The following is an 11,613-nucleotide window of genomic DNA, read 5'->3' as shown; positions in this document are numbered from 1 at the left end:
AGGTTAAACGTTTGGTTGGTAAATATAATGGCCTCGAATTGATGGTCAGGTTAAAGCTACCCTTTTGGCTAAGTCTCTTCAGGACTCTGGTGAAATGGGAAGACTGGGATAGATCTCCAAAGCTCCTGCTAACTCTAAACTTCTGAGACTTCATCCAAGCTTAACATCCATCAGCCTCTGCACCAGATAGCCCCTGCAGACCTCTGACTTCATCTCCCACCCCCTCCCCTGCATTCACATGCATTCACTTAGGCTGGGCGTATGCGACCTGTCTGTCACCCTGTGGGTTCACTGTGTGGATTCACTCTGTGCTCCAGCTGCTCTGGCCTTGTCCCAGGTCCTCCAGCAACCAAGTTCAGGACTTTTGCACTCACTTCCAGCCTGGAACACTCTTCTGCCTAGATTTTTTGCCTGCCCTTTCCATTTAGAACTCAGTTCAAATGTCACTCCTCAGTGAGCCCTCTCTTACATCTAAAGTAGCACCCACCGTCCCCTAGTCACTCTCCATCACGTCACCCTATTTTATTTTCCTTACAAGATAATCTGAAATTATCTTAGTTGATTTGTCATCTGTCTTCCCAAGTTGTTCCTGGAGGTCACCAAAAACAGGAATAAATGGAATGCACGCATGCATTAGTACGTCAATGGAGGGGGATTCTGTCCTACTTTCTTCGTTTCAGGAGCACTCTCTACCCCACCTGACCTCTAAAGGACCCTGAAGGAAAATGGGTAGGCAAATGTGCGCGCCTCCAAGGCCTAGCGGTAGCACTGTTACCATGGCAGCGTGACGCCGAGGGGGCCGGAAGGCGACGCACTACTACTTCCGCTTCCTCAACAGCAGCACTTCCGGGTTGGGAGAAAGGTGGCGGCGCTTTCGGAGGGTAAGTTGAAAGCGCCTTTGTTGTTTCTGTTTTTCAAAATGCGCGCGTAAAAACTCAGCGTGGGGTGGTGGGTTTCCCCGTCTTCTGGGAGACCCGCCTTTTGGCCTGAGGTCTCCAGGCCGCGGTCTTCGCCCCAGGCCTTATCTCGGGGAAACTGAGGCTTGGGTTTTTTTTTTTTTTAAAAGATGGAGTTTTGCTCTTGTCGCCCAGGCTGGAGTGCGGTGGCGCGATCTCGGCTCACTGCAACCTCCGCTTCCTGGGTTCAAGCGATTCTCCTGCCTCAGCCTCCCGAGTAGCTGGGATTATAGGCGCCCGCCACCAAGCCTAGCTAATTTTTGTATTTTTAGTAGAGACAGTGTTTCACCATATTGGCCAGGCTGGTCTCGAACTCCTGACCTCAGGTGATCCACCCGCCTCGGCCTCCCAAAGTGCTAGGATTACAGGCGTGAGCCACCGCGCCCGGCCGCGGCTTGGGTCTTTGGGAGTGAGAAGATGCAGAATTCACATCTGGTTAGTTCCTCCAGTCTCAGCCCTGGAGCGCCCAACCGGGAGCAGAGCGGGGTCTCTCTCGCACCCCAAAGGCAGTGAGAGAATCCGGGACCAGGTTTGGGCACGTACCTGCAGAGCGGGAAGTGTATGTTCTGAGTAAGGGGGGATAAGTGCATATCCGTTCGTTCGATATGTATCGAGCACTGACTGGGGAGCCATTTGGGAGCGAGATGGCCAGGATTCCAGCTCTCAAGAAGCCGATCATATTATAACTGCCAAAAGTGCGATGGGGAGCAGCTGGTTGTTGGGAAACACTATTAACCAGAAAGATGAGACCGGCTAAGGAGTTAGAGAGGTCCTCTTGAGAAAGTGGCTTTCATACTTGGACCAGTTAAAGGGCAGAAAGGTAATGCGGAGGAAGAGCTTTCCTGATGGAATGGGCTGTTTTTGCAAAGTTCCTGAGACGAAAAGGAAGGTAGTGTATTCTAGGAACTGAAAACAGCAGGGTTTCTGAAACCTAGAGAGAAGTGAGAGGTAGAGAGGTAGGCATGGACTTACCTCTGTCAATCTCTAGGCTAGATTATGAAGAAATGAAGACTCTTGCAGGTCTGTGAGGATTTTGACTTCATCTTAAGAATAACAGGGGAACCCTAAAAAGTTTTTAGCAGGGAGAGACTATATATTTAGAAGGTTGTACTGGGCTCCAGAGACCAGAGAGCAGCCTAGGAAGTATTTACAAAAAAGAAGGAAAGGAACTGATGGAAGGGGAAATGTTATTTAAAGAAATCAAGGCTGGGCGCTGTGGCTTACGCCTGTAATCCCAGCGCTTTGGGAGGCCGAGGCAGGTGGGTCACCTGAGGTCAGGAGTTCAAGACCAGCCTGGCCAACATGGCGAAACTCCGTCTCTACTAAAAATACAAAGATTAGCCGGGCTTGGTGGCGTGCGCCTGTAATCCCAGCTACTACTCCGGAGGCTGAGGCAGGAGAATCGCTTGAACCCGGGAGGCAGAGGTTGCAGTGAGCCGAGATCGCGCCACTGCACTCCAGCCTGGGTGACAGAACGAGATTCTGTCTCCAAAAAAAAGAAAAAAAGAAAAAGAAAAAGAAAAAAAGAAAAGAAAAGAAACCAGCCGGTGGGTGGCTCACGCCTGTAATCCCAGCACTTTGGGAGGCCGAGGCGGTTGGATCACAAGGTCGGGAGATCGAGACCATCCTGGCTAACACGGTGAAACTCCGTCTCTACTAAAAGATACAAAAAAATTAGCCGGGCGTCGTGGCGGGCACCTGTAGTCCCAACTACTCTGGAGGCTGAGGCAGGAGAATGGCGTGAACCCGGGAGGCAGAGCTTGCAGTGAGCCGAGATCACGCCACTGCACTCCAGCCTGGGCGACAGAGCAAGACTCCGTCTCAAAAAAAAAAGAAAAAAAAGAAATAATCTGCTTTGCTCTGTTCGTGATTTATTGAGAGGTCCTAAAAGATGGGCCTGAAAAGCGTCTGTTGAAATTTGTGGTTTTAAGAACAAAGGCACTCTTGCTGGAACGGTTTCAGTGGAGTAGTGGGGTGGGAGCTACAAGGATGTGGGTTAATAAGTGGATGAAAGATGAGGTATTGGAAAGAGTGATTTCTCTTTCAGGAAATGTTGCTGTGAAGGGGAAGAAAGAGAACAGCTGGATGAGACTTTAGGGTTAGGCGACAGTTGCATTTTTTTTTTTTAAGTTAGAGGAGATTAAATATTGTTGGTATTTTGCTAGAAAACGCAGGCTGAAGATACAGGAGAGAGATGAGAGAGACGATACGGAGAGACCACCATCTCTCTGAGAAGGCAGGAGAGGGTTGGGAGCCAGCACACATTTTCCTTCCTATAACGGAAGGAAATAGCCTTTGACGGAAGGGACACTTCCTTTGTTGCAGCAAGAGAGAGAGAGAGAGGATGTGGCAGTGCAAGTAGGTGTGTTAGACTTGGGGGAGTAACATATTTCTTGTCTAATACAGCTGATATTTACTACCCAGGATAAATTAGGTAGCTTCTGTAGAAAATGTGCTTAGCATTGAGAGTTTAAAGACCGCTGATATAGAGAGAGCTCCAGGATCTATTGTTAGGTGAAAATAGCAAATGCAGATCACAATATATAGGTGTTACCTTCTGTGTAAAAAAGGAGAGGAAATATGAAGATCATTTTTATTTATGTACGACGTAAATGTGTTATTTAGCCAAAGATAAATCTAAAAAAATGAAACCCAGAAGCAATACAGAGCAAAGAGAACAATAAGACATGTTTGCAAAATTATATTTTTAATCATCTCTTTTGGAAAGTGCATCTATATTTCTGTATTTTAATTCCAAGTGCACACACCCTATATGTGAGTATTAACGTTAGTGGCTTGTGAAATTTATTCCAGTGTATCGCAGAACGTCCGCTCTTTGTTGGACACTAACAAGGCATATCCAACTTCTTTCACAAAGAGGCCAACTTCTGGTTTGAGGTCAGTGGATACCTGATATCCCCACTGCGAAGCCCTTCTGTGGATCCTGCACTCGAATGGAGTCTAATGGCTTCTCCATGGTACAAACACAGAGGGGAACAAGACAGATAAACCATCTTTTTCTTCCTTGTTTTCTTTTTTCTTTGTCTTTTTTTTTTTTTTTTTAAAGCAGAGAAGACAGCCTGTAAATGACTAAAGAAATGTTTATTTTTTAAATATGAAAGTATATTACTTGGGAATCAGGCCAAGCCCAAGGAATCAGGGAAAACTTTCTTGAAGAACTGATCTTCAAACCAAGCTCTGAAGGATGGCAGGAGGCAAGGAGGGTGGGGAGGCTGTGGAGAGAATTTCATGGAGAGCTGGGGGGGAAAGGTTATTATGGCACGTTTGAGGAAGCAAAACAAGCTGCTTGTGGCTTAAACGTAGAGTTGGAAAGATGAGTTCAGAGGTGAGGCTGTGGGGGACAGGGGCCTTATGGTGCAGGGCACTGTTGTTCTCTGTTAACTCTTTTTTTCTCCATCATAAAGGCAGTGGGACCAGACAGAGAGAATTCCAGTGAGCCACCTGTGTATCTAGAATAATCTGAAATTTGTAATCATGACTACAGGCTTGTCATTTGTCATACAATTTCATTTTGCTGTGATTTTTTCTGCTGAGGCTATGTTTAAAATGCAAAAATAGGCCAGGCACGGTGGCTGACGCCTGTAATCCCAGCACTTTGGGAGGCTGGAGTGGGCGGATCACGAGGTCAGGAGATCGAGACCATCCTGGCTAACACAGTGAAACCCCATCTTTACTGAAAATACAAAAACAAAATTAGCCGGGCATGCTGGTGGGTGCCTGTAGTCCCAGCTATTCGGGAGGCTGAGGCGGGAAAATGGCATGAGCCCAGGAGGCGGAGCTTGCAGTGAGCCGAGATCGCGCCACTGCACTCCAGCCTGGGCGACAGAGTGAGACTCCGTCTCAAAAAAAAAGCAAAAATAAACCATTGTTGTCACATTTCCATATAGGAATAAAATGGAAGGAGAATCAAGCAGATTTGAAATCCACACTCCAGTTTCTGACAAGAAAAAGAAAAAGTGCTCTATACATAAGGAAAGACCTCGGAAACATTCCCACGAAATTTTCAGAGACTCCTCCCTGGTGAATGAACAGTCTCAAATAACTAGGAGGAAAAAGAGGAAAAAAGATTTCCAGCATCTCATTTCTTCTCCTTTGAAAAAATCCAGAATCTGTGATGAGACTGCAAATACCACTTCCACACTCAAAAAGAGAAAAAAGAGAAGATATAGTGCTTTGGAGGTGAACGAGGAAGCAGGTGTTACAGTTGTCCTTGTGGATAAAGAAAATATTAACAACACACCAAAGCATTTTAGAAAGGATGTTGATGTTGTTTGTGTTGATATGAGCATAGAACAGAAGTTACCAAGAAAGCCTAAAACAGACAAATTTCAGGTACTTGCTAAGTCACATGCACATAAATCAGAAGCACTGCACAGTAAAGTTAGGGAGAAAAAGAATAAAAAGCATCAGAGGAAAGCTGCATCCTGGGAGAGCCAGCGGGCAAGGGACACCCTGCCTCAGTCGGAATCCCACCAGGAGGAGTCCTGGCTTTCTGTGGGTCCAGGGGGTGAAATTACAGAACTACCAGCATCTGCTCATAAAAACAAGTCTAAGAAAAAAAAGAAAAAGTCCAGTAACCAGGAATATGAGACACTGGCCATGCCTGAAGGATCGCAAGCAGGCAGAGAGGCCGGGACTGATATGCAGGAATCCCAGCCTCCTGTGGGCTTGGATGATGAAACTCCAGAACTACTAGGACCTGCTCACAAAAAAAAGTCTAAGAAAAAAAAGAAGAAAAAGTCCCATCACCGGGAATTTGAGGCATTGGCCATGCCTGAAGGATCACAAGTGGGCAGTGAGGTTGGGGCTGATATGCAGGAATCCCGGCCTGCTGTGGGCCTGCATGGTGAAACTGCAGAAATACCAGCACCTGCTTATAAAAACAAGTCTAAGAAAAAAAAGAAAAAGTCCAATCACCAGGAATTTGAGGCAGTGGCCATGCCTGAGAGCCTCGAGAGTGCATACCCTGAAGGATCACAGGTGGGCAGTGAGGTTGGGACTGTGGAAGGCAGTACGGCTCTTAAAGGGTTCAAGGAATCCAACAGTACAAAGAAGAAGTCTAAGAAAAAGAAGCTTACGTCTGTCAAAAGGGCACGAGTGTCTGGTGATGATTTTTCAGTGCCCAGTAAGAACTCTGAGAGCGCACTCCTTGATTCAGTAGAAGGTGATGGCGCCATGATGGAAGAAGGTGTGAAATCTAGGCCCCGACAAAAGAAAACCCAGGCCTGTTCAGCAAGCAAGCATGTGCAAGAGGCGCCAAGGTAACGAGGGAGTGGTATTCCAGCTGCTGGTATATTTCTTTTGTATGGATTCTGCCGATACCTCTTTATTTAGCACAGACTTTTTTTTATTTTTATTTTTATTTTTATTTATTTATTTATTTTTGAGATGGAGATTTGCTCTTATTGTCCAGGCTGGAGTGCAATGGTGCGATCTCGGCTCACCGCACCCTCCACCTCCCGGGTTCAAGCGATTCCCCAGCCTCAGCCTCCTGAGTAGCTGAGATTACAGGCATGCACCTTGCCTGGCTAATTTTGAAATTTTAGTAGAGACAACGTTTGTCCTTGTTAGTCAGGCTGGTCTCGAACTCCTGACCTCAGGTGATCCGCCTGCCTCAGCCTCCCAAAGTGCTGGGATTACAGGCGTGAACCACCGTGCCTACCCTTAGCACATACATATTAAATGGCAAAAATCATCAAGAGGTAGACCCTCATTGTACAGAATATCGTACATCTTTAATTGTGTAAACTTGGCAGGTAGTTTAATTTCTTCATGTGTGAAATAAGACAGATTCTATTTTCACTGAGAACTATTCCAGCCCTAGAAAATCTATGAGTAAATTTAAAAGCCCAAATTACCTTTGAAAAATATAAAAGCCCAAATTACCTTTGAAAAATAGTCTGAGCAAATAACCAGTGGAAATAGGGCTTAGGGCTGCACTTTTAGCTTCTAGGCTCCCTCTGAGATATAGCCAAGTAATTCAAGTTCCAGTAAAAAGTTTGAAAATCACGGACTGAGTCAACTCCAAGATCTCATCTTGCTTTAATATTCTAGTAGCCTAAGTGAGAGCCATTTTAAGAAAAGTTTAAGGCCAGGCGTGGTGGCTCATGCCTGTAATCCCAGCACTTTGGGAGGCCAAGGTGGGTGAGTCACTTGAGGCCAGGAGTTTGAGACCAGCCTAGCCAACATGGCGAAACCCTGTCTCTACTAAAAATACAAAAGTTAGCCGGGCGTGGTGGCGCGTACCTGTAGTCCCAGCTACTCTGGAGGCTGAGGCAGGAGAATCGCTTGAACCGGGAGGCAGAAGTTGCAGTGAGCTGAGATCGCACCATTGCACTCCAGCCTGGCGACAGAGCAAGCCTCTGTCTCACGAAAAAAAAGAAGGAAAAATTTAAAAGTTATGAGGTCAAGTGATGTGTTAATGTTAGTCAACCCAATTTTCTAACCCCTTAGGTTAGAACCTGCAAATGAAGAACACAATGTGGAAACAGCTGAAGATTCCGAAACAAGATATTTATCTGCAGATTCAGGAGATGCCGATGATTCAGATGCGGATTTGGGTACTGCCGTGAAACAGCTTCAGGAGTTCATTCCTAACATCAAGGACAGGGCCACCAGCACAATCAAGCGGATGTACCGGGACGACTTGGAACGGTTTAAGGAATTTAAAGCACAAGGTGAGCTTGTGGGGCCTTAGTGTTTGTTGAACTTCCTGTATGCAGAGCTAGCACCTGATTTTCTTTTATGGATGATTCAGATTTATAGATCGACAAGAAGCATTCTTTCTCTGCCTTCACCTCTATCTCCTACCAGAATTGTCCAAGCTGTAAAATTAGCAAAATAAAGTGCACTTGCTTTTCCTCTTCTTGCCCAGTTTCTGGTAAAGGTGGCCAGGAAGAATGGGGCTAAAGAGACCAGATAATTAATTCCCACTAAGAAGAGAAGGGACGAGAGGTTAATTGGTTGAGACACTTGAAATGATACAACAGTTATATAAAATTAAAATGCTGTCAAATTAAAATCAACTTTAATGAGGTATCGTTTCTTTCTCCAAGATATTAAATTGATGGTGAGCCAGTTGTAGTAGAAATGATCACCTTCTTGATTTCACTGTGTTTCTGAACCTCTCTTATTAAGAATTATTATTATTAAGAATAATAAATAACCTTTATTATTAAGAATAATAAATAACCTTTATTATTATTAAGAATAATAAATAACCTTTATTATTATTAAGAATAATAAATAACCTTTATTATTATTAAGAATAATAAATAACCTTTATTATTCTTAAATCCAATAATAAAGCTTATTGGATTTAAGAATAAACTGCAAATTTAAGGCTGTATACTACAAATGAGCAATATTTACTGAGTATCTGTTGTGTGAGACCCAATACAACTGGTCATTGAAAAAAGTAAAAAGAGGAGTCATAACCTTCCAGAATTAATGGGATTGAAGAGATTCAGAAAAATAGACAAGACAAATTAAGCAAAAAAGACAGCACTACCCACGTACACACAATTATAGAGTGGTATAGAATCCCATTTTGGTGTATTGTGTTGAAATTTTTATGAGTATGTATTTCATAAAAGACTTTTTTTTTTCTTTTTTTTTTGAGACAGAGTCTTGCTCTGTAGCCCAGGCTGGAGTGCAGTGGCATGATCTCGGCTCACTGCAACCTACGCCTCCTGGGTTCAAGTGGTTCTCCCACCTCAGCCTCCCAAGTAGCTGGGACTACAGGCGCCTGCCACCAAGCCCAGCTAATTTTTGTATTTTTAGTAGAGATGGGGTTTCACCATATTATTGACCAGGCTGGTCTCAAACTCCTGACCTCATGATTCGCCTGTCTCGGCCTCCCAAAGTGCTGGGATTACATGCATAAGCCACTGTGCCTTGCCCATAAGATATTTTTAAAGTAAACCTAGGCCAAGTAAGGTGGCTCACACCTGTAATCCCAGCACTTTGGGAGGCCAAGGCAAGAGAATTGCTTGAGGCCTGGAGTTTAAGACCAGTCTGGGCAAAACAGCAAGACCCCGTCTTACAAAAAATAAAAAATTAGCCAGGTGTCACACACACCTGTAGTCCCAGCTACTCGGGAGGCTGAGGCAGGAGAATCACTTGAGCCCAGGAGTTCAAGGTTGCAGTGGACTTTGATCATGCCACTGCACTCCAGCCTGGGTGAAAAAGCAAGACCCTATCTCTAAAGAATGCATAAATAAATTTGAAAACTATTTTTTAAAAAGATAGATGAAACAGGAAAGGTCACTTTGGAATAGGATGACCCGGGAAGACATTGACAGAAGAGGTGTAGCTTGGGCTGAACCCTGAAGGAAAGGCCAAATCTGCAAGTGCGGGCAGGAGGGCGAATGTCAGGTGTTGGGACTGTTGGGCCGAGGTACTGTCATTGCTGATGAAAAACCAAGTCATAGGTTTGCTTTTGTTCATTATTAACAATACACACTTTCTCCCTGTTCCTTCCCAATTCTAGGTGTCGCCATTAAATTTGGCAAGTTTTCTGTAAAGGAAAATAAGCAGTTAGAGAAAAATGTGGAAGACTTTCTAGCCCTGACAGGCATTGAGAGTGCAGACAAGCTGCTGTACACGGACAGATATCCTGAGGAAAAATCTGTGATCACCAACTTAAAAAGGAGATACTCGTTTAGATTACACATTGGTAAGTTTAGAAACAATCACTCTTTGACCATCCACAGCCTTCCAGCCATAAACAAGATAACCCATGGTAAGTGTTAGCACGGTACCTGGCCCATTGCCTGCAGGCGGCGCACGTTAACTGCTGTGATGGCTGATGATATTCTTTTTTTTTTTTTGAGACGGAGTCTTGTTCTGTTGCCCAGGCTGGAGTGCAGTGGTGCAGTCTTGGCTCACTGCAACCTCCACCTCTGGGGTTCAAGCGATTCTCCTGCCTCAGCCTCCCGAGTAGCTGGGACTACAGGCGCCCACCACCACGCCCAGCTAATTTTTTGTATTTTTAGTAGAGACGGGGTTTCACCTTGTTAGCCAGGATGGTGTCGAACTCCTGACCTCGTGATCCGCCTGCCTCGGCCTCCCAAAGTGCTGGGATTACAGGCTTGAGCCACAGCGCCCAGCCCTGATGGTATTCTTATTGCCAGGCTGTACTTTCTGGGATTTGGAATGTGTTCATGTCTCCCAAGTTCAGGGTGAAAAATTAAATGATCAACTTTTACCTTTCTTCCTTGGCAATAGTTGTGGTTTTGATTTCTCCTCCTGTTCCTTATTTATATTTTGTGTACGCTACACAAAGCACGTCCTTATACGCACCATGGTCTCCCGTGTTTTTTAAGTGTGGCCATATGTGTGCTTTGTAACTGGAACCCTCCGACTGGAGGTGCTGCCTGTGAAGTTAGAAGGTCATGCTGTCATATAGGATCAGAGCGAAAGCAAATCTGTCTTGAATTTAAAGAGGATAATTTCTTAGGTGTTGTGTGGAATCCCCGAAGAAAAGCGGGCTAGTATGCCCCCGTGGAGGGATTATTTCCCCTTAGAGTGAGAAAGTGAGAAAAGCTGATTTGGGAAAGATTGTTGTTCATCTTCTGGAAAACTGTTACCCTGTATTCTCCACCGCAGTGTTCTCTTCCTCGTAATTCACATTATCTTAAAACTACTTTGCCTCTTAAGGATTCTTTCCTTAAGAATTGCATAGACCGGAAGCTGGAGCCTCAGGGTACTAAGCATTTAGTTTTCGGAGATCTCCAAGGAAACTGGTGATTGTGTGTATCTGCTCTTCAAGACAGCTTTCTTAGGCCGGGCGCGGTGGCTCGGGCCTGTAATCCCAGCACTTTGGGAGGCCGAGGCGGGCGGATCACCTGAGGTCAGGAGTTCAAGACCAGCCTGGCCACCAAATGAACCTGGCCAGCTGGTTCATTTGGTGAAGCAGCCTTCACCAAATGAAACAGCCTGGTTTCATTTAGTGAAACCCCGTCCCTACTAAAAATATAAAAACTAGCTGGGCGTGGCGGTGGACACCTGTAATCCCAGCTACTCGGGAGGCTGAGGCAGGAGAATTGCTTGAACCCAAGAGATGGAGGTTGCTGTGAGCCAACACAGTGCCACTGCACTCCAGCCTCAGTGACAGAGTGAGACTCTCCCAAAAAAACAAAACAAAACAAAACAGAAAAACAAAAAAACAAGACAGCTTTCTTCAGGACATAGGAAATCCCAGTCTTAACACGGGGCTTAGGATAGTTCTTGTTGTTATAAGGGCCATTCTGGGTTCCTTTTACAATTGCGACTTCATTTCATGTGAGTCCCTCTGATCACCTTTCTTCTGACTTTAGCTAGGAACATTGCCCGGCCCTGGAAACTTATATACTATCGAGCAAAGAAGATGTTCGATGTCAACAATTACAAAGGCAGGTAAGAAAATAGTCTTAGCAGCTTGAGACAGAACATTTCTCTAGTCTTTGCTGATACCATAAATCAAAATATTCACAGCAGTGGATTAGCAGTAAAAATAACGCAGATTTGTGTGTGTGAAACCAGGTGGTGTATTTGTTGTCAAGTGTGTGTCTTCATGGCCTTTTCCATCCCCACCCCTTTAGTGAAGCCGTGGTGACCTTCTGTTTCCTGCATCTGCAGCTTTCTCTACACTTTT

General features: G+C 45.0%; 1 protein-coding gene across 3 annotated transcripts in view; it reads left to right on the top strand.

The window, feature by feature from the left end:
- The first annotated feature begins 814 nt into the window (after positions 1–814).
- Positions 815–11,613, top strand: part of TTF1 (transcription termination factor 1) — a 30,538-nt gene continuing 19,739 nt past the window's right edge. The window contains exons 1-5 of one of the 3 annotated variants that reach the window (XM_004048771.4): positions 815–881; positions 4,865–6,238; positions 7,431–7,654; positions 9,469–9,654; positions 11,297–11,375. In XM_004048771.4, coding sequence (XP_004048819.4) covers positions 4,872–6,238; positions 7,431–7,654; positions 9,469–9,654; positions 11,297–11,375 — 1,856 coding nt within the window. In that variant the 5' untranslated portion in view covers positions 815–881; positions 4,865–4,871. The remainder of the gene's footprint in view (positions 882–4,864; positions 6,239–7,430; positions 7,655–9,468; positions 9,655–11,296; positions 11,376–11,613) is intronic. The other 2 variants (XR_002007448.4, XM_019034226.3) reach the window with 2 other exon arrangements.

Source organism: Gorilla gorilla, chromosome 13 (genome assembly GCF_029281585.2).
Source record: "Gorilla gorilla gorilla isolate KB3781 chromosome 13, NHGRI_mGorGor1-v2.1_pri, whole genome shotgun sequence".
Lineage (NCBI taxonomy): Eukaryota > Metazoa > Chordata > Mammalia > Primates > Hominidae > Gorilla > Gorilla gorilla.
Note: the sequence above shows the minus strand (reverse complement) of the source record. Positions and strands in the feature narration are given on the sequence as shown.